Consider the following 19,923-nt stretch of genomic DNA (forward strand, 5'->3'; position numbering starts at 1 on the left):
ACCGGTGTTGACTTTTACACCAATGTGGCACGAAGGTGCTAACTTTTATCAATAACAATATACTAAAAGACACACCAGCAATGACACGCGTCATTTCCTTGTGTGTCTAAAAACAAATTAATCTATTTAGGAAACAAATATGATCTTATACACAAATAAAAGAATAAAAAAATTTAATGTCTTCTTCCACAATATATATTGATACCATAAAATAATAAACTTAAGTAAAAAATTTAAAAAAAAAAATCATTTTCTTAACATAATTTGAGACATGCATAGTATCGTATTACTGTACCATTATTACAACAAGGATTTTTTTTTTTTTTAATTAAAGGAATTTCTAGGGTGTTACTAAGAAAAGGGGAGTGGTGTGTTTGGGGCTAGAGAAGGAGTCGGAAGTGGTGGTTGGTGAGGGGAAAAGGGCAAGAATCACGACATGGGTGAATAGAGCTACTGGGAGGAAAGATGAAGAGGGTGTGCAGAAGACAGGTAACTCTCAGGTTTGTGGCCGTGGGGAAAACTTAAGCCTCAAAGTAGCGGGTGTTGGTTTAAGCCAACCCCGTGAAGAGCAATGAATCTTCTATGCTGGAACTGTCGAGGTGTGGGCAATCCTCGATCAGTTAAAGCACTACGAAGGTGGTGTTTGAATTTTTCCCCGAACTTGCTTTTTTATTTCAGAGACAAAAATAAACAAAGGTGAGTCCGAGAACTTAAAGTCTCGTTTTGGCTTTGATTGTGCTTTTGGAGTGAGTAGTATAGGGTTGTCTGGTGGTTTGTGTCTATACTAGAATAAGAGCAGGATTGATTTTTCTTTAATTTCTTTTTCAAGTAATTTCATTTGTGGCAATGTTGTTGGCACCGATAATGTGAATTGGCGGTTTGTTGGCCTGTATGGATGGCCGAAGACGGCAAATAAACACAAAACATGGCAGCTTCTTCGCCATTTGTGTGATGGGTATGATGGTCCCTTGCTTGTGGGGGGTGACTTTAATGAGATACTGAGTTATGAGGAGAAGGAAGGAGGGGTGGATAATGAGAGACGTGCTGTAAGTGAGTTTAGAGAGACTCTCGTTGACTGCAACCTCCATGACCTTGGGTGTAGTGGCTCTCATTTTACGTGGGAAAGAGGACTGACTGAGCAGACCCTCATTCGTGAAAGGTTGGATCGCTACTGCTGTAATAATAATTGGCGCACCCTTTTTCCAGAAGCAGAGGTAGAGAATTTGGTTAGATATAAATCGGATCATAGCCCAATTTTGTTGAGACTTCACAGAAGGAAAAATCGGAAAAAGAAAGGGAAACGCCCTCTGCGCTTCGAGACTGCCTGGTTACTTGATCCCTCGTGCAAGCAAGCCATCAAGGAAGCATGGGAGGGGAATGCAACAACTCAGATTGAGGCAAGACTTGAGCTTACTTTAGCAGCTCTCAAGCGCTGGAGTGGCTCAAAATTCTCTGACCTGGAAAAGAAAATCGAGGCTATCGAGAGCCAGCTTAAAGAAGTGCAAGGATGGGAGGGGTCTGCAGCAAATCTTGCATTGTGCTCTGATCTGGAAAGGAAACTAGATGACCTTTCGGAAAAGCAGGAGGCTTACTGGTATCTCAGATCGAGGGCTTCTGAAATCAAGGATGGAGACCGAAATACGAAATATTTCCACTATAAAGCCTCGCAACGAAGGAAAAGAAATGAAATTCACGGTCTCTTGGATGAGAATGGAGAGTGGTGCACGGAGGAGGAAAAAATTGTGGAAAATTTCTATTCTAAACTTTTCACTTCTACAGGTCCTTCCTTAGATGAATGTGAACAGGTTCTTGAAGCCGTCTCACCTTCAATAAGCATGGCTGACAATGAGGCCCTCTTGCGGCCGTACAGCAAAGATGAAGTTTTTGCCGCTTTGTGTGCTATGCACCCTTGCAAGGCCCCAGGTCCTGATGGTTTAAACGCCATATTTTTCCAAAAATTTTGGCATGTGGTTGGCAATGCTGTTTTTGAAAAAGTTTCTCAAATTCTTGCTGGGAATTCTTCCCAGAGTCTGGTAAACCACACGAACATAGCACTCATTCCTAAGGTCAACTCTCCCACTTCCATGTCGGATTTCCGGCCGATTGCCCTCTGTAATGTGCTCTTAAAATTGCTTCGAAGGTGATTGTGACGAGATTAAAAGAAATTTTGCCAAATGTGATCTCGGAGAACCAAAGCGCTTTTATTCCGGGAAGACTGATTACAGACAGTGCCATGATTGCTATGGAGCTTTTCCATACTATGAAGAAGAGAAGCACGAGCAGAAAGGGGGTTATTGCCCTAAAACTTGACATGAGTAAGGCGTATGATAGAGTTGAGTGGTTTTTTCTGGAAAAATTACTTCTGAAAATGGGGTTTGCAGAGGAATGGGTTCGGGTCGTGATGAGCTGTATTAATTTTGTGTCTTACTCATTTATTATTAACAGGAATGTGTGTGGTAAGGTTATTCCTTCCCGTGGTCTTCGACAGGGTGATCCGCTCTCTCCTTATCTCTTTATAATTATTGCGGATGCTTTTTCGGCCCTTATCAAGAAGAATTGGGCCGAAGATCTCACACCTTTTCTTTGCAGATGATAGTCTGCTCTTTGCTAGGGCGAACCGAGTGGAATGCTCACAGATAGTTGATATTCTCAACGTATATGAAGCAGCTTCCGGACAGAAAATTAACTACGAGAAGTCGGAGGTCTCTTTTAGCAAAGGTGTTCGTGAGTCGAAACAAGAAGAGTTGAGACAATTTCTTGGAATGAGACTAGTGTCTGAGCATGAGAAGTACCTAGGAATTCCTACCATTTTGGGGAGATCGAAGAGAATGATTTTTGCCGCCTTGAAGGACAGGATTTGGAAGAAGCTAAATGGGTGGAAGGAAAAATTGATGTCACGTGCCGCCAAAGAAGTCCTTGTAAAATCGGTCATACAAGCCATCCCCACTTACCTTATGGGAGTATACAAAATTCCTATAAGTGTAATCGATGAAATCAAGTCTATGGTTGCAAAATTTTGGTGGGGTCACACTGAAAATCGACGCAAAGTTCATTGGCTTAGTTGGGACCGATTATGCACACCAAAGTGTCTTGGAGGCCTTGGTTTCCGGGATATGGCGGTGTTCAACGATGCATTACTCAGCAAACAAGCATGGCGCCTCATATCAGCCCCGAACTCGCTCCTAAGCCGTGTCATGAAGGTAAATATTACCCCAATTGTGATTTCTTGGAGGCTTCTCTTGGTTTGAATGGTAGCTATGCATGGCGAAGCATATGGAGTGCAAAAGCGCTTGTAAAAGAGGGACTTATATGGAGGGTGGGTAATGGAAAGTCAATTGACGTCTACTCGGCTCCCTGGGTGGCAGATGAACATGGGAAATTTATTGCATCTCCTAGAGTTGGCAACCTTTCTCTTGTGAGTGATCTCATCGATGAGGAGAATGAAAACTGGAACTATGAAGTTCTTACAGCCAATTTTGAAGAACGGGATAGGGAGTGCATCATGCGCATTCCCATTAGCCTCCAAGGGAAACCAGATTAGCTAACCTGGGCTTTCTCTAATGATGGGGTATACTCTGTCAGAACGGCTTATCTCCTTGGTAAGTCCTGCAATCTGGATGATTTTCATGAGGCTTGGGGTCTGATTTGGGGTCTCGAAACCATCCCCAAAATAAAGCAGTTTCTCTGGAGAGCGTGCACCAAATCCCTTCCCACGAGAGAGCTCCTTCACTTCAGACATATGGCAGAACAAAACTCGTGCCCGTGGTGCCCTTCGATGTGCGAATCAATGAACCACGCCTTTTTCTCTTGCTACGCTGTAAAGGATTTGTGGAGGGAATTGGACTGTGACATGCTTGTTCCTCCTGATCCGAATGAAGACTTCAAAGTGATGCTCGTGCGTTGGCAGAAAATTGACTCAAAAAAATGCTTGAGAGGTGCTGCATTGTTGTGGCTTATATGGAGTAGGCGTAACGATAAAATTTTCAATAATAAGGAGGTGCCTCACTTGATAATTAAAGACCGTGTGCAAAAAATTATAGATGATTGCCTCAAGTATATCACGAAGATTTATGGTGGAGTCGGGGTAAGAAGAAGAAGCAGCCCGAAAACTTGGAGTCCTCCCCTGCTGGCTTTATCAAAGTCAACCGTGATGCAAGTTTGCGCGAAGAAGGGTGGGTTGGCTTAGGCGCAGTGGCAAGAAATGAAAATGGTGAAGTTTTGTTCGCGGGTGTTCGCAGAGCCAGGAGCAGCTGGTCCCCTAAGGTGGCAGAAGGCAGAGCAGAATGTTTGGTCTTAAATTAGCTCGACGGTACGGAATAAGGAATTTGGTGGTGGAATCGGATTGCCAAATTGTCACTAATCGGCTCTCAAAGGCTGTCATTTTTCTCTCGGATTTGGACACTGTCTTGGATGACATTATATTTTCTTGTAAGCATTTTGATTTTGTTTCTTGGTTACATGTTCGCAGAGATGGGAATGCCGTTGCTCATCATTTAGCTAGGTTAGTTCCGTTTGGTTTTGAGCAAGTTTGGGAGAATCACTGTCCTCCCGATATTGCACCTTATGTACTCATGGACAATTTGTCTAAATCTTGATTAATGGAACTTCTAGCTTTCTCTCAAAAAAAAAAAAAAAATTGTGTATGTATGAAAAACTTGCCGGGAAATATATGAAAAAAATATTTTAAGTCAGTTAATTATTGTATATATATATATATATATATATATATATATATATATATATATATATATATATATATATATATATATATATATATATATTGCGTAAGAGAGAATAAATAATAGTGTGTAAACAAGAAATCTATTTACGGGTTATACAATATTTTAAAGATATTCATTTGATTAATAAGAAAAAATATGTAAGTGAAATATATAAATATACATGTATCATGTATGAGTATTTAAAAATATCTATTTTGCTAATAATAGACTCTTTCATTATAAATTCATTTTACACAGTAATAACTTAGACATTTTTTTTTTTTTTAAATTACCGTGCATGACACGGGATCTAACCTAGTTATGTTATATAAGAGAGTTCAATAAATTTGGGACACAAGATTGGGCTATGGGATTCGGGCCCCAGCCAGCCCCCCCCCCCCCAACATCAAGACACATGAGTTTCGGCCGTGCTTGAGTTGCACTTTTGTAAATTTTGGAATGTCATTACATAACACATCAAAAATGCTCAATCTTAGATCGCCAAGACACATAGCTGCTGAGCTGCACATATGCATCACGACCTAGCATGACCCAAAACTATCATTACATGCATGAGTAATTTTTTCGAGAAAGTATAATTGTAAAATTCTAATCCCATTTGAAAAGAAAAGACCATCAATCTCATTATCCCAATATTCCCAAACATCCCAATAGGCAATAGGTAACATTGTAAAACCATAAACAAACTACACACAAATGGCAATATCCCCATCTCATATCCCAACCATTATATCCTTCACAGAAAAGGCAAATACACTCACTGAGCTTCAACAAGCTCATGCTCAACTCCTCAAAACTGGCCTCATCAACGACCCTTACCCGGCTAGCCGCCTTATCGCTTTCGCCTACGCTAACCCAACCCATCAAACCATAACATATGCACACTCTATATTCTCTGACCTCAACAATCCCAACTCATTTACTTGGAACTCCATGATCAGAGCTTATGCCAATAGCTCAACCCCACAAAATGCACTTACTATTTTCTCCCAAATGTTAGCTAGTTCAACTGACCCTGATAAATATACTTACCCTTTTGTTATTAAGGCATGTTCAGCTTTTAGTGGGTTGAATGAGGGTCAACAAGTTCATGGTCTTGTTGAAAAATGTGAGGAAATGAGAGAGAATTTGTATGTTCAGAATACTTTGATTAGCATGTATGCGATTTGTGGGTGTTTTGAAGATGCACGTAAAGTGCTCGATAAAATGCCTCAGAGAGATGTTATTTCGTGGAATGCGTTGTTGAGTGCGTTTGTTGAGAAGGGTATGATGGATTCTGCTCGTCTTGTTTTTGATGAGATGGAAGAGAGGAATGTGGAGTCTTGGAATTTTATGGTGTCAGGGTTCGCGAAGATGGGATTCATTGAGGAAGCGAGGAGGGTGTTTGATGAGATTCCTGTTAAGGATGTTGTTTCTTGGAATGCTGTCATTTCAGGGTATGCTGATGTGGGTGATTTCAGTGAAGTGTTGGTCCTGTTTCAGGCTATGTTACGCGAGAAAATCAAGCCGGATAGTTATACTCTTGTGAATGTTTTATCTGCTTGCGCGAATCTTGGAGCTTTGAGTCAGGGGGAGTGGGTTTATTTGTACATTGATAAGAATGGAATTTGTATCGAAGGTTTTCTAGCTACTGCGCTTGTGGATATGTACTCAAAGTGTGGGGAGATTGCAAAGGCTTTGAAAGTTTTTGGTGATACGTTGAAGAAAGATGTCAGCACATGGAATTCAATGGTTGGAGGTTTAAGCATCAATGGATTTGGTGAGGAGGCAGTTGGGATTTTTCGTAAGATGCTAGAGGATGAGTGTAAGCCAAATGAGATTACCTTTGTAAATGTGTTATCTGCTTGCAGTCATGCAGGTTTATTGATTGAAGGTCTTGAGATTTTTAACACGATGATACATGAGTTTGAAATTGAGCCAACGATTGAGCATTGTGGTTGCGTGATTGATCTACTTAGTCGAGTTGGATTACTAGAGGAGGCGAAGGAAATCCTGAAAGGGAGGACTCTTGGACATGATTCCCCTGTTTTATGGCAGTCTCTTTTGTCTTCCTGTATAAATTATGGTAATATGGAACTAGCACGGGATGTTGCTGAGAAGCTCTTAAAGCTGGATCCCCAAGACAATTCTGGTTATGTTCAACTGTCGAATGTCTATGCATCTGAAGGAAAATGGGAAAGAGTTGCAGAGGTGAGAAGGAATATGAAGTCCAAAGGAGTAACTAAGGAGGCTGGCTGTAGCATGATTGAAATCGATGGGGTTGTTCATGAGTTTTTAGCGGGCGAAGGTTTTGTTTCCTAATCAGACTTGATGTCTTGTTTTGCTGTTGCAGGTAAATCTGTAGGTTGTGTGTCAATGCAATGCCTTCTATCATACTAAAATATGCTGCTACGTATCTGATAGATTGCCTAGTAGAAAACAACTGACAAACCACCTGAAAAATCTCATTGTTAGCAATCTGGAACAATTGACTAGTTATATAATGGGCCACCATTTCTTCTATAGATGCATAAAGCAGTTTGCAGGCAAGTTCATACAGCCCTTACGCAGACCTCTCCAGTTCTTTCCCCATCCCAAAAATCTATAATAGATGATGTTAGGAAAGTATATATTAGCCTGACTGGGAATAATATGATGTGGGATCAGTTTAGTTTTCCTCAAATCTCAGTTTGCTAGCTTATGTGTTATCTGAAGATGGGAACTGAAGACTGAAAACCCTGCATCTTAGCCGACTTTAGTAAAAACGTGTATAGAACTTATTGCATAGGCTTAGCTTTACAAGCAAATATAACTGTCCAACACTGCAACCTAGAAAGTAGCTCAAGTCTTAGGAGAGAGGAGGTGCAGGGACGGGGTTCAAGTCCTTATTGTTTCTTGTCTCATTTTATGAATATGCCAAACCTGATAGAGTCATAGAAATACCAAACAAATTAGTACTTGTATTGACTAAGAATTAAAATGTATACTTCCAGCCAAAATAACTTGCTTATTAAAATACCAAGAGTACAAGATAGCTGAGAATCCATAAAATTAATCTGCAAGATTGCCATGGAGCAAGCTAGTGCAATTCAAAAACATTAACTCGACCAACAATAATAATAATTTTTTTTTATTTTTTATTTTTTATTTTTTTATAAAAAAAAGCATTACAAGCTAAGGAAAGTAAACTAAAGGTAAGCTTTGCTCCGTTTCAGGCAAATTTCAGAACACAAAAATTAATTAATAAGATTCAACCTAAGAAGCTTTACATGCTTGAATTGAATGCATTGATGTCAATGGAAGATCATGTCATTCACAATAGACTGATAGAGAACCCCTTGGGACTTTACATAAGCTCTTCAATTATTATCAAAAAAGAAAATTTCTGGACTGAGAATTCTACTTATTTAGTAGTATCTGAACCTATTGCTGTAATTGGATGTTAAAGAATGTATGGCTAAAGAGTAAGCTTTCTAAATGAGGTGCCGCGTTAAAATGTTCTGATGTCATTACCAAATCAGTCTGACAGGAAATTATTCTGAAACGCTAGTCATAAACTTGTAACCACACCAAAGAAAAATCTAGATTCCCTGTAAAACAGCAGAAGAAATGCTGAATTATTGATGCAGGTGCTCTGCTCTATTGGATCATAATTTTTCCCAGAGAATCCATCTTGTTGCTGATAAGGTAATCTGGTGATGTATTGATGATAATGGGGCTATTGTATATGATCTTTCTAGTAGATTACATGGTATAATATAAAACACATAGATCATACGAGTTCATATGCTTCAGAAATCTACGCAATTTTCATCTTCAAGTTAGTCTGAGGAAACATCCTGACTACAATTAAAGGTTAAAGCATAGATACAGAAAACTATTTACATACAGTTAGGATTAAGAGTAGCTGCCTTTTCTTTTAGAAACAAAAAACAGTTAAACATTGAACTAATGTTTCTTTGGTAATCTTTGGTTAGACTAGGCTTCTTCCAGCTCACGCCATACTTGTCGAAAGACCTTAATGATGAGATCATGGTACTCATCGGCGTTCAAAGTAAGATAACAAGCCAACAACTCTTCAAGTTCCTCTGCCCTTCTGATTCTTTTCTCCATAATCATCTCAAGCATTGAATCTCTGAAATCCTGTTGTGGATTGCGCGAAGTTTTGACTACAGCAAAACTTCCTAATTCTGCTGCTCTATTATCCAGTTGCAATTCCTTTATCTTCTTTTTTGTTTTGGCTTTTTTCATGTCTTCCAGTGCTTTTATCTTGCAAGATTCCATCTTGGAAGGTGTCTTGGGAGAGCTAACTCTGATCTTATTGCTTCCCCTTCCTACATGAAAAGACTTCCTCTGTTTCTCACCTTTCATCAGCACCTCTTTTATTTTGGCATCTTTCAGTTTTTGCCACTCTGATCTCTGATCATTTCCATCAGTTGTTTCATGATGATAGCAGCCGAAGTCCCTGAGAGCTGCACTCGGGTTTTTATCCGAATCATTGCTAAGTAGCCTTTCATCAGCCCTTCCCACCATCTGCATTACAGGTAAAAGCTCAAACTCTGACAATTCCTTTTCGACAGACTTTCGATACCCATTTACTTCATCCAATTCCCTATGTAATTCCTCTGTTACTTCCATAATCCTCCGATATGTCCTTTGCAGACTTTCATTCTTCTCAGCTTCCTTACTTACATCACCCTTTTCCGGCAAATTCTCAGCCTTCACAACTTTAGTCTTCTGGCTCCTCTTCTTTGCTGTACCTTCTTTAACATTTGATTTACAGTTGCCAAAATAATTCTGCGGAGCCACAAACTCGTTTCCGCCTTCCTTACTCCCCTCATTAATCGAAAGCCTCCAAAAGCCATCATTATCCTGAGTATAGAACCTACTATCCAAGCAATAACTAGGATGCTTTGGTGTTGCTCTTGAGGAATTCCTCACCCTTTGTAAACTTTGCTGCTGCTGCTTCTCTTTTTGGTTAGCTTTATGCATCTTAGAACCCGGGTGATCGCTTCGCTTGAATTTCGAAAGCCATGAAAGAGGAAAGACATGGGATGTCAAATGAGACTGAGAGGAAGAAGACGACGACGAAGCTGAAGAAGGTTTCTTCCTTCCCCAGTTCATCATTTACAAAGTTTTTAGTGTTTTACCTTAATTTCCTGTGAATGTGAAGGTGGAAAGAGGGGAAATGATGGGAAAATAGGAGTAATGAAAAGGAGGAAAGAGCAGTTGAGAACGGTTGCTTTAAGTTTTACTGATAGTGGATGTGAGTTTGGGTTTAAAAGAAAGACCCGCCTTATTTCTTGTGAGCATTTCCCCCACCTTTTCCACTTTTGTATAAAAGATGGGCCCACTTGTTCTCCATGTAAAGTGGAAGATGGAAGACTCACTATGCGTGCCCTCATTTGGCACACAAGTCTTTACCTCCTCTATAACGATAACTCTATATAATGGGGGAAAAAAAAAAATTAAAAATGAAAAGCTTTTTAACAAAAAAAATGAGGTTAATTTTTGTAAGAGAGAAATAAAATGTTAGGCTCAAAAATATGTACTCCATACAATTATAAATTACTTCCTCCGTTTTTTAGTTGCTACACTTTTATTTTCACGGTCCCCTATACAATTTTTAAGGGCAAATACAAGTTTATTTGCCAGATAAACAAATTTTTGTTAATTTGATGTCATTTTTGTAAATATATTGAGAAAACATGGTCATTTATTCAATACTTGTGTCGAGCTGTTCAATTAATGTTTGCAATTTGCTTTTACTGTTTGGTGGGAAAATTACACATGTACCCCTCAAGTAGTACATAAAAAGACTTATGTACCTCTCTACTAGTACTTGAAAAGACAATTATACCCCCCGTATAACTCATTTTTTAAGAGGTGAAAGATAGAAAGAAAAATAAAAAGGACCCATGAAAGAGATAGAGAGAAAGAAATGTAAAAAATAAAAAGTGTTACAACTAATTAAAAATTTCTAAAATAAAAAAAGTGTAGCATTTAGAAAGAAACGAAGGAAGTATTACATTGATTGATTTAAAGGTTTACACTAGATTAATCAAGGTGTGTCACAAAAAAAAAAAAAAAAAAAAAAAAAAAAGGATTAATCCAATGGGTAAAACTTTATTAAACATAGTGGCTTTAGGGTGATGTCCTTTGACTCAATCATTCTTGGCATAAATTTAGGATGACATGGTTAGTTAAAGAGCATAAAATATGTAAAATAGAGCCATGGTTTAATGAGTTTGAGAAGATGATTCATACGGTGATTGAATTGGGCAAGTGAGAAATTGATTCAAGATTTCAGTCGCTCAAATTTAAATAATGCATTATAATGTCATCGATCAAATTAATTATGTTAATCGGTTTTATAAATTACTAGGCGTTAAGAAGGGATGCAATAGGGGAGGTTATTTAGCAGAAAACTTAAAACATGAGTTATATGATATGGAGTAAGAGCATCTCCAATGTTTTATTAAAAGGGCTTATTTACAAATTTAAAAGGATAATTTGTCAATTACTACCGCAAGTTAATACCACTTTGTAAATTACTACCACAAATTAAAAAAGTTGTGAATTACTACCGCAAAAAATTTTAAGATGTTGCGGTTACTACCAAAATCCCATTAAACCCAACTATGACGTCATTATATCCCTTTAACCCGTGTTTGACCATGGTTAAGGGCTTTAATCAGCCCCCTCCCAAAAAAAAAAAATGGGTTAGGGATATAATAACGTCATGGTTAAGGACTTTAACCCATGTTTGACCATGGTTAATAGCTTTAACCATGGGTTAAAGTGATATAATAACGTCATAGTTGAATTTAATGGGGGTTTGGTAGTAATCGCAACATCTTAAAATTTTTTGCGGTAGTAATTCACAACTTTTTTAATTTGCGGCAGTAATTTACAAAGTAGTATTAACTTGCGGTAGTAATTGGCAAAATTTCCAATTTAAAAAGTACAAAAATAGAAAATTAACCATTAGAACAACATTGGCACTTGGCAGCCCTGTTTGGATGAGCAGCTCATTTAAGCTAATACAATTTTATGTATGATGTATTTCAGTTTTTTTAGGGGTCTATCTTTATCATGATTCTTTTAAACATTTTAATTTTAATTTTTTTTTTAAACAAACATTTTAATTTTTCTTAGTCATAAATTGTGTATTTTTTTTTTTTTTTTTTTTTTTTTTTTGTTGGTATTATTTTTGTGGACTAAAATGTAAACATATTATTTGTAGACTAAAATATTAAACATATAAAAAAAAAATAACAAATATTTGATGAGTCAAGCTACAAAAGTATTGTAGCCAACCGATGTGGAACTTTATAGCTTAAACCTTTGTAGTTTTAAAATCTGACGGGCAAAACAAGCTACAATGTATTGTAACTTGCCGTTGAAGATGCTCTAATGTTCCATATTATTTGATTTCTATTTTGAAAGAGAAATATAAATTTGCTACTTGGGGAATCCTAAACTCAAAAAATTGAAGAAGCTATTTTGAAAATCTAACTTTTTATTCTTAATAAGAATACTGTCATAACTTTTTTTTTCTTTGCAAAATTTAGATAACAAATTATTAATCGTGTTATAATGTACTGATTACAATTGATAATCGATAGTATATACTAAAGTAATTTTGATTATTTCAAAAATACACGTGTTGCGTCCAAAAAAAAAAAATTCCACAAATTTTTTTCTTTTTTCACTTCTTTTATTTTCTCATATATACTTATAAGCTAAATAATAAAAGGTATGCAGCTATCATCATAAATTACAAGAGTAACAAAATATAAAAAATAAAGGCCAATTTAGATATCAATTTATTTATTCCGACCAAAAATTAAATTTATTTATTGACACAGTCAAAAGATTGAAATGAAAATGATTAAAAAAAAAAAAAAGACAAACAAACAAAACAAAATATATATGACATCATAAGTGCATTTGGCGGGAAAATTTTTCATGAGAAAGTGACACATATACATTTGAGAGAGCGGATGAAGTCATCATATTTATGTTTTAGTAATAGTTAATAGATTAGATAAGATAATTGATAAGCAAGAATTATATTAAAAGAGAATATGTAGCCTAAACAACTCAAAAAAAAAAAAAAAAAAAAAAAAAAAAAAAAAAAAAAAACGCAATAATGACAACTTTAAATAAATCAGATATTTTTTAAAACGTTAATCTTTAAAATGTACATCTTCTTGAAATCTTCTGTACTCTACATTAACGTATCTCATCTGTTATAATTTGATAATAAAGTTAGATAATTTGATAATAAAGTTAGATACAAGTAGTTAAATGTATACGACATCTATAAACAAATACGAAGTTGTAGTAATTTATATAAATAATTTTTTTCCTTAGGTGTTTCAAAAAGATATACTCCTATTATTGAATATATATGTGGAAAGCTAAATGTCGCCCTCGAATCTCTAACTAACGCTCGCAAAATAAATTAAAATTACAAATTTACCCTTTTTTTATCAAAAAAATTACCCCCTCAATTTACCCCCTCTTCATACTACTATACCCACCACCACCACCTCCTCCTCTTTTAACCACCAACTCCTTACCTCCGGTTTTATGATCTACACAGCCGCCGTAATGACAAGTAAGGACAAAGGAAAGTCGGTCGCCGACGGAGAAAATGTTTTTTTTTTTTTTTTTTTTTTTTTGAATTTGCGGCAAACACCTAGATTTTTCGTACGTCCTAGGCTCAAACGCCCAGATTTTTCATACAACCACACGGTTGTTCACAAAAACTAGGCGTTTGAGGTGAAACGCCTAGTTTTTTAGAATACCCTAGGCTGAAACGCCTAGTTTTTTAGAATACCCAGGATGTTTCGAAAAAACTAGGCGTTTCAGCCTAGGGTATTCTAAAAAACTAGGCGTTTCAACCTAGGGTATTCTAAAAAACTAGGCGTTTCCTGGGTTTTGAATCTTTTTAAAAAATTTATCGCAACGTACCGATTTCATACGGTTTGACGAGCCTTCTACAAGCGTCTAAGGTTGTGTTTCTTGTATTTCGTCGTTGTCCATAAGATCTAACGAAATTGATTTTGCAAAATTTTAAAAATTTGTTTGATTTTGAAACTCACGGTGGTTTGGGTGGTTGTTCGATGAGCGTTGGTGGCCGTTGACGACTAGAGAGAATGGTAAAAAAATTTGTGTATAGTAAAAGTGTGAAATTGAGGTAAAATTAATTATTTTTTATAATCATTATTATAAGGATAAATACGTAATTTTATTTTATTTTGCAGGCGTTAGTTAGATATTTGAGGGCGATATTTAACAACCCCCATATATATTCCATTTTAAACTTAGTTTAAATTCTAATTAGTTAAATTTATTGATTGTTGATTGATGACATGACTCTAAGGCCCTGTTCTCTTCACCTTAATTTTGCTGAACTGAAATTATTTTTACTGAACTGAAATTATTTTTGCTGAACTTAAATTATTTTTTACTGAACTGAAATTAATTTTACTGAACTGAAATTATTTTTGCTGAACTGAAATTATTTTTACTGATTTTTTTTTATTATAATTCTTCTTTAAGAAAACTGAATTTTACTAAACTGAACTTATTTTTACTGAACTGAAATTAATTTTATTGAGCTGAACTTATTTTTACTGAACTAAAATTATTATTACTTAATATTATTTTTTTAAGGTGAATATAACAGGGCCTAAGTAAGGAAATCCCACCCATCACCCATGAATTATGCAATTATGGTTAATACTTTCCAAAAAAATCAAAAAATTTAAATAAGGCAAAACTAATTATGAACAGTTTTTGTACTTTAATGTTAAATTCCAAATGTTATTCTTTTCTTATTTTATGTGATTGATTATATATGGGAGGAAGTACTAAAATAAACATTAGGAATAACACAGGTCGATTCTTGGTGTAAGATTTTCCCTCTAATCCTTTTTTTTCCTTTATGTTAGCTATATTCTAGGAAATCTAATCTAATATATGTAAATTTTTTTTCCTTACTATATTTCAATAATTTTATTTATTTATTTATTTATTTCCCCCAATCGTTTTCCAAACAACTTTTTTTTTTTTTTTTTTTTTTTTTTTTGTTCCACACGAAGGGCTAATCCCTAGCATTGTCATAGCTACTTTTAATGCAATGGTAATCATTTTTAATCAATTTACTTGTAGTACTTTTGAATTATATTAACATAAATATATATATCCTTTTAGTACTCAAAAGAAAAATATATAACTATAATGAACTTTTCTTAAACATACGTAGGGCCTGTTCATATTTACTGAACTGAACTGATTGGAGCTGAACTGAACTGAACTAAGCTGAAATGAATATTTTATGAGAGAGGGAAATTAAGAGCTGAACTGAACTGAACTAAACTGATTGGAGCTTAACTGAACTGAACTGAACTGAAAATAAGTAAATATGAACAGGCCCGTAGTCTATCAAAATAAATACGCCAATATTCTTTTATCTATCATAAAATATCTAAACTCATGCACAAACCAACATAATTTGACTGTGCTTTGTGCTTTATATGATAATCTGTAATGGACATATATACATACATCTTATAACTAAAATAAAAACTAATAAGGGCTAATAAGTTCAGATAAAATCAGATAGTTTAAGATCAAAAGTTCATATTAGTAAAAATCAAGTGTATAAAACACACTGGATATATTCTGTTCACCTTATTTCCCCTTATTTCAGGTATAATAAGTTATAATAAGTTCAGTTAAGTTCAAATAAGTTTTGATAAGTTAAGATAATTTTAGATAAGATCAGATAAGTTCATATCAGTAAAATTCAAGTGAATTGAACACACTGGGTATGTTTAGTTCACCTTATTTTCCTTATTTCAGGCGTAATAAGTTCAGATAAGTTCAATTAAGTGAAGATAGTTCAGATCAGGTTTGATAAGTTTTGATAAGGGTTACCCAAGTACAAATTACAACTAAAATAAGTTTTAATAAGGTCAAATAAGTTAAGACAAGTAAGTTCAGATAAGTTCAGATCAATGAAAATCAGGTGAATAGAACACATCTGAATTCTTATCACAACTTATCTGAACTTATTTTTTCTGAACTTATTTTATTTGAACTAATTAATCCTGAAATAAGTGAAAATAAGGTGAAAAAGCAGTACTCCCTCCGTTTTTATTTTTTTAATGCATCAATTAGACTTTTATTAATTTTTTTGCTATAATAAAATAAATGAATGTTTTTGGTTTTTTTTTTTTTTTTTTTTTTTTTTTTTTTTTTTGTGAAGAGAAAGAAAATAAAATGTTATTATACAAAGTATAATGTAAAAGTTCTTAAAATAAAGTACCCTCTCCGTTTCATAATGTTAGTCCCATATGGAATCAATCACATAAAATAAGAAAAGAAATATATTTTGGAATCTAACACTAAAGTACAACAAAATTCATGATTAGTTTACCTTATTTAACTTTTTTGATTTTTTATTAGGAAAGCACGAGTCATAATTGCATAAATTAAGGTAAATATTTCCTTACTTAGAGTTATGTTATCAATCCACAACCAATTAATAAAAAAAAATCAAGTTATAAATGAAATATATTCAATATGGGTAGATCTTTTTTAAACGCCCAAGATAGTATATGGGACTAACATTATGAAACGGAGGGGGTATAATGTACAAAATAAAAATAGAGGGAGCATTTTCATTTTAAAAAAAATAAATAAATAAAATTAAAAAAAAATAAAATAAAATAAAAACTGGCAGTTTCAAGAAAGTGTTGCAATAAAAAAACGAGAGGGGAGTGTCTGATAAAAAATGATCAAATAGTCCTTCCACTCGAAAATTTAAGGGATTTTGCCATTAATTTTCAAATAATGCAAAGGGCTAAAATATAGGTACTATATTCAGAAACAGGGAAAGACAATTATCAGGATCAATATCTGGTGTTACTTTGGTTAGTTATGCTTTTGCCTTTTGGCTTTATTAGCTCTTCAATATTTTGTCTTTTTCTTTGTGTTTTTTATCACTTAGCTTCAGGATTCCTTTGTTACCATAGAGAATCCAAGATTGTACTAACTTTAGCTAAATTTCAAGCTTTAGAGTTTAGATTACAAGTGGGATATCAAAGTTTTAGGTGGGAATTCCTTCAAATGCCAAAATTATATGCTCATACGAGTATTAAAGCTGCCGCACACAATAATGATACAATATACCATGCCAAAGTCAAATAAGATTAGACCAAATGAGAATAATTTTTAGCTTTCAAAAAAATATATATATATATATAAAAGAGTTAAGTAGACCATATAAGTTTCAAAGGTTTTTCAGTACGGCAGGAATTACTTGTAGGGTGTTATTGGTCTTATTATGGTTACTTGTAGGTGTTACTTGTATTTTGGGTTACTTAGGGCCTGTTCATGTTTACTTATTTTCAGTTCAGTTCAGTTCGTTTATGTTTACTTATTTTCAGTTCAGTTCAGTTCAGTTCAGCTCTAATCAGTTAGTTCAGTTCAGTTCAGTTTTATGCATTTTAATTTTTCAGTTCAGTTCAGTTCAGTTTAGTTCAGTTTTATGCATTTTAATTTTTCAGTTCCAATCAGTTCAGTTCAGTTCAGCTCCAATCAGTTCAGTTCAGTTCAGCTCATTTCAGTAAATATGAACATGCCCTTACTTGTATGAGTTACTTGTACGTGTTACTTGTATTCTGAGTAACCTCTACAAGTAACCCCTGACCAAACCCCCATACTAAATAAGTAACACCCTATAAGTAACCCATGATCAAAACTATTAACACCCTACAAGTAACCCCGGAATACAAGTAACACTCACAAGTAACACACTGACCAAAACCAGTAACACCAGAATACAAGTAACACCCTATAAGTAAATACTGCCGCATCATGTGGTCAGCCACATACAAAAATTTGTATGTAAGTTTTGATTACGTTAACTTATTGTCATATATTTGTAATTTTATACAAGTGTTTGTTTTGAAAATTAGATATTTGAAAAATACACAGTAAGACAGAGTTAATAAACTCTCACTTAATAATGATATAAAATCTCTCCCTAAAAAAAATGATATAAAATCTTGACAAAATAATAAGTAGTCTGGTCTGGCAAAAATTTATGCGGCTTTGGGCAAGTTTTGAGCCCGATACAGCATGATTTTTTTTTCCCTCTTACAGCAAGTTTAGCCCCAAGTCTTAAGACTTGGGGTGACATCATCATTTTGAGTCTTAAGATTCATACTTGAGACTTTTTCCATTTTTTTTCAAAAATCTCAATCAAGTCTCAAGTTGAGTCTTGAGTTGAGTCTTGAAATTTCAAGACTCAACTTAAGACTTGAGATTGGGACCCACTTCACCCACCTCACTTTTATTTTTATTATCCCTTTTTTTATTTTTACACTTTTCTACATATAATATGTCAAATATTTAAGTCTTAGGGCTAAAGTGATAAATTTGTGTAAGTCTTAGTGAGTCTTAATAAGAATTTGATTACATCATTTTAAATGAGGACCACCAAAAATGATGTCACATCCAAGTCTTAAGACTTGGGGCTAAACTTGGCTAAACTTGCTCTTAGAGCAAGTTTAGCCCCAAGTCTTAAGACTTGGATGTGACATCATTTTTAGTGGTCCCTATTAAAAATGATGTCATCAAATTCTTGTTAAGACTCACTAAGACTTAGGGCCTGTTCATATTTACTTATTTTCAGTTCAGTTCAGTTCAGTTTAGCTCCAATCAGTTCGGTTCAGTTCAGCTCTAATCAGTTCAGTTCAGTTTTATGCATTTTAATTTTTCAGTTCAGTTCGGCTCCAATCAGTTCAGTTCAGCTCCAATCACTTCAGTTCAGTTCAGCTTAGTTCAGTAAATATGAACAGGCCCTTACACAAATTTATCACTTTAGCCCTAAGACTTAAATATTTGACATATTATATGTAGAAAAGTGTAAAAAAAAAAAAAAAAAAAAAAGGGATAATAAAAAAAAATGAAGTGGGTGAAGTGGGTCCCAATCTCAAGTCTTAAGTTGAGTCTTGAAATTTCAAGACTCAACTTGAGACTTGCTTGAGATTTTTGATAAAAATGGGAAAACTGTTAAGTATAAATCTTAAGACTCAAAAAAATGGGCTAAACTTGTTCTTAGTTTGAGTTTTGGGCAAACCTTAAAATTAATGCTTCTTTCGCGTTTTTAGGTTCATCACTTTATTAAAAAAAAAAAAAAATTAAATTAGTTGGTTTTTTTATAGATAAATCTAAAAAGATTATTTTCATAATGTTAAAAGATATATTTTTTATATTACAAAATCTATTAACTATTACTAAAACAGTAGTTGTTGACATCATCATTGCCAATGTGTCGTTTTTTCAATAAAAATTTTCCCGCCTAAATGCATTGATGATGTCATTTTTTTTTTTTTGAAAGCTATAACCTATACTAAAGGCGAAACCAGAAATAACACTTGTCATTTCCTGATTAACAATTTTCCCACTTTTTTTTTTTCCTTTCCTTCTTAGTTTTTTTTACAACATATTTAATCCAATTATATTCAATTAAATATTTTTCATATATTCTATATACTTGGAAACTTTTAGTTACAAAAATACTAACATAGATTAAAAATAATGTATTGGAATATATTCTTTTATAAAATTATTATAATATTATCAATATCAATTCGTTTTCTTCAACTTTTATAATTTGATAATAAAATTTATATGAATTAAAAAAGAAAAATCATTTTGGTTGCATACTTTGTATTAATCTTAAAATTATACTACCTCCGCTTCTTATTACTCGCAACAAATTCCTTTTTTGGAAGGTTCACATTACTCGCAACAACTTACTTTCTTTCCTTTTATGGTAGGTTTTTTCTTATAAATTTACCATTTCACCCTTATTTATTTTATAACTCACAACATTACTACTCCTAATCCCCACTCTAAAAGATTCCCTCCCTCACTTTCTCTCTCCTGCACATGGACCACTTCCCTTTCCCCCCCTTTTAACTCCCCTAATACTTTACCCCTCCCCTTAATTAATCCCCCTTCAATCTTTTGCCTCGGCCTCCGCATTCTTGTACTTTGTTGCGAGTAATAAGAAGCGGAGGTAGTACGTAACATTTAAAATAAGTTTGTTATAGTATACTTCGTACACAACATATATTGGAAAATTAATTAATTATTCTAAACATTTATGTGA

At 34.3% G+C, this 19,923-nt stretch overlaps 2 protein-coding genes across 2 annotated transcripts; one reads left to right on the forward strand and one right to left on the reverse strand.

The window, feature by feature from the left end:
- Window positions 1-5,391: 5,391 nt before the first annotated feature.
- Window positions 5,392-7,133, forward strand: LOC145635057 (pentatricopeptide repeat-containing protein At4g18840-like). Its single transcript, XM_081686351.1, has one exon. It carries the CDS (start codon window positions 5,439-5,441, stop codon window positions 7,041-7,043), a length of 1,605 nt encoding a protein of 534 aa, XP_081542477.1. The 5' UTR covers window positions 5,392-5,438; the 3' UTR covers window positions 7,044-7,133.
- Window positions 7,134-8,429: 1,296 nt separating this feature from the next.
- On the reverse strand, window positions 8,430-10,032 carry LOC145635058 (uncharacterized). Its single transcript, XM_081686352.1, has one exon. The coding sequence runs from the start codon at window positions 9,846-9,848 to the stop codon at window positions 8,700-8,702; it is 1,149 nt and encodes a 382-aa protein (XP_081542478.1). The 5' UTR covers window positions 9,849-10,032; the 3' UTR covers window positions 8,430-8,699.
- Window positions 10,033-19,923: the final 9,891 nt, after the last annotated feature.

The sequence above is a fragment of the Chenopodium album genome, chromosome 6, assembly GCF_948465745.1.
Source record: "Chenopodium album chromosome 6, dcCheAlbu1.1, whole genome shotgun sequence".
Lineage (NCBI taxonomy): Eukaryota > Viridiplantae > Streptophyta > Magnoliopsida > Caryophyllales > Amaranthaceae > Chenopodium > Chenopodium album.

What these genes read in the sequence shown, in the direction of transcription:
- LOC145635057 (XM_081686351.1), top strand. Translation starts at nt 5,439, where the DNA reads ATGGCAATATCCCCATCTCATATCCCAACCATTATATCCTTCACAGAA.
- LOC145635058 (XM_081686352.1), bottom strand. Translation starts at nt 9,848, where the DNA reads ATGATGAACTGGGGAAGGAAGAAACCTTCTTCAGCTTCGTCGTCGTCT.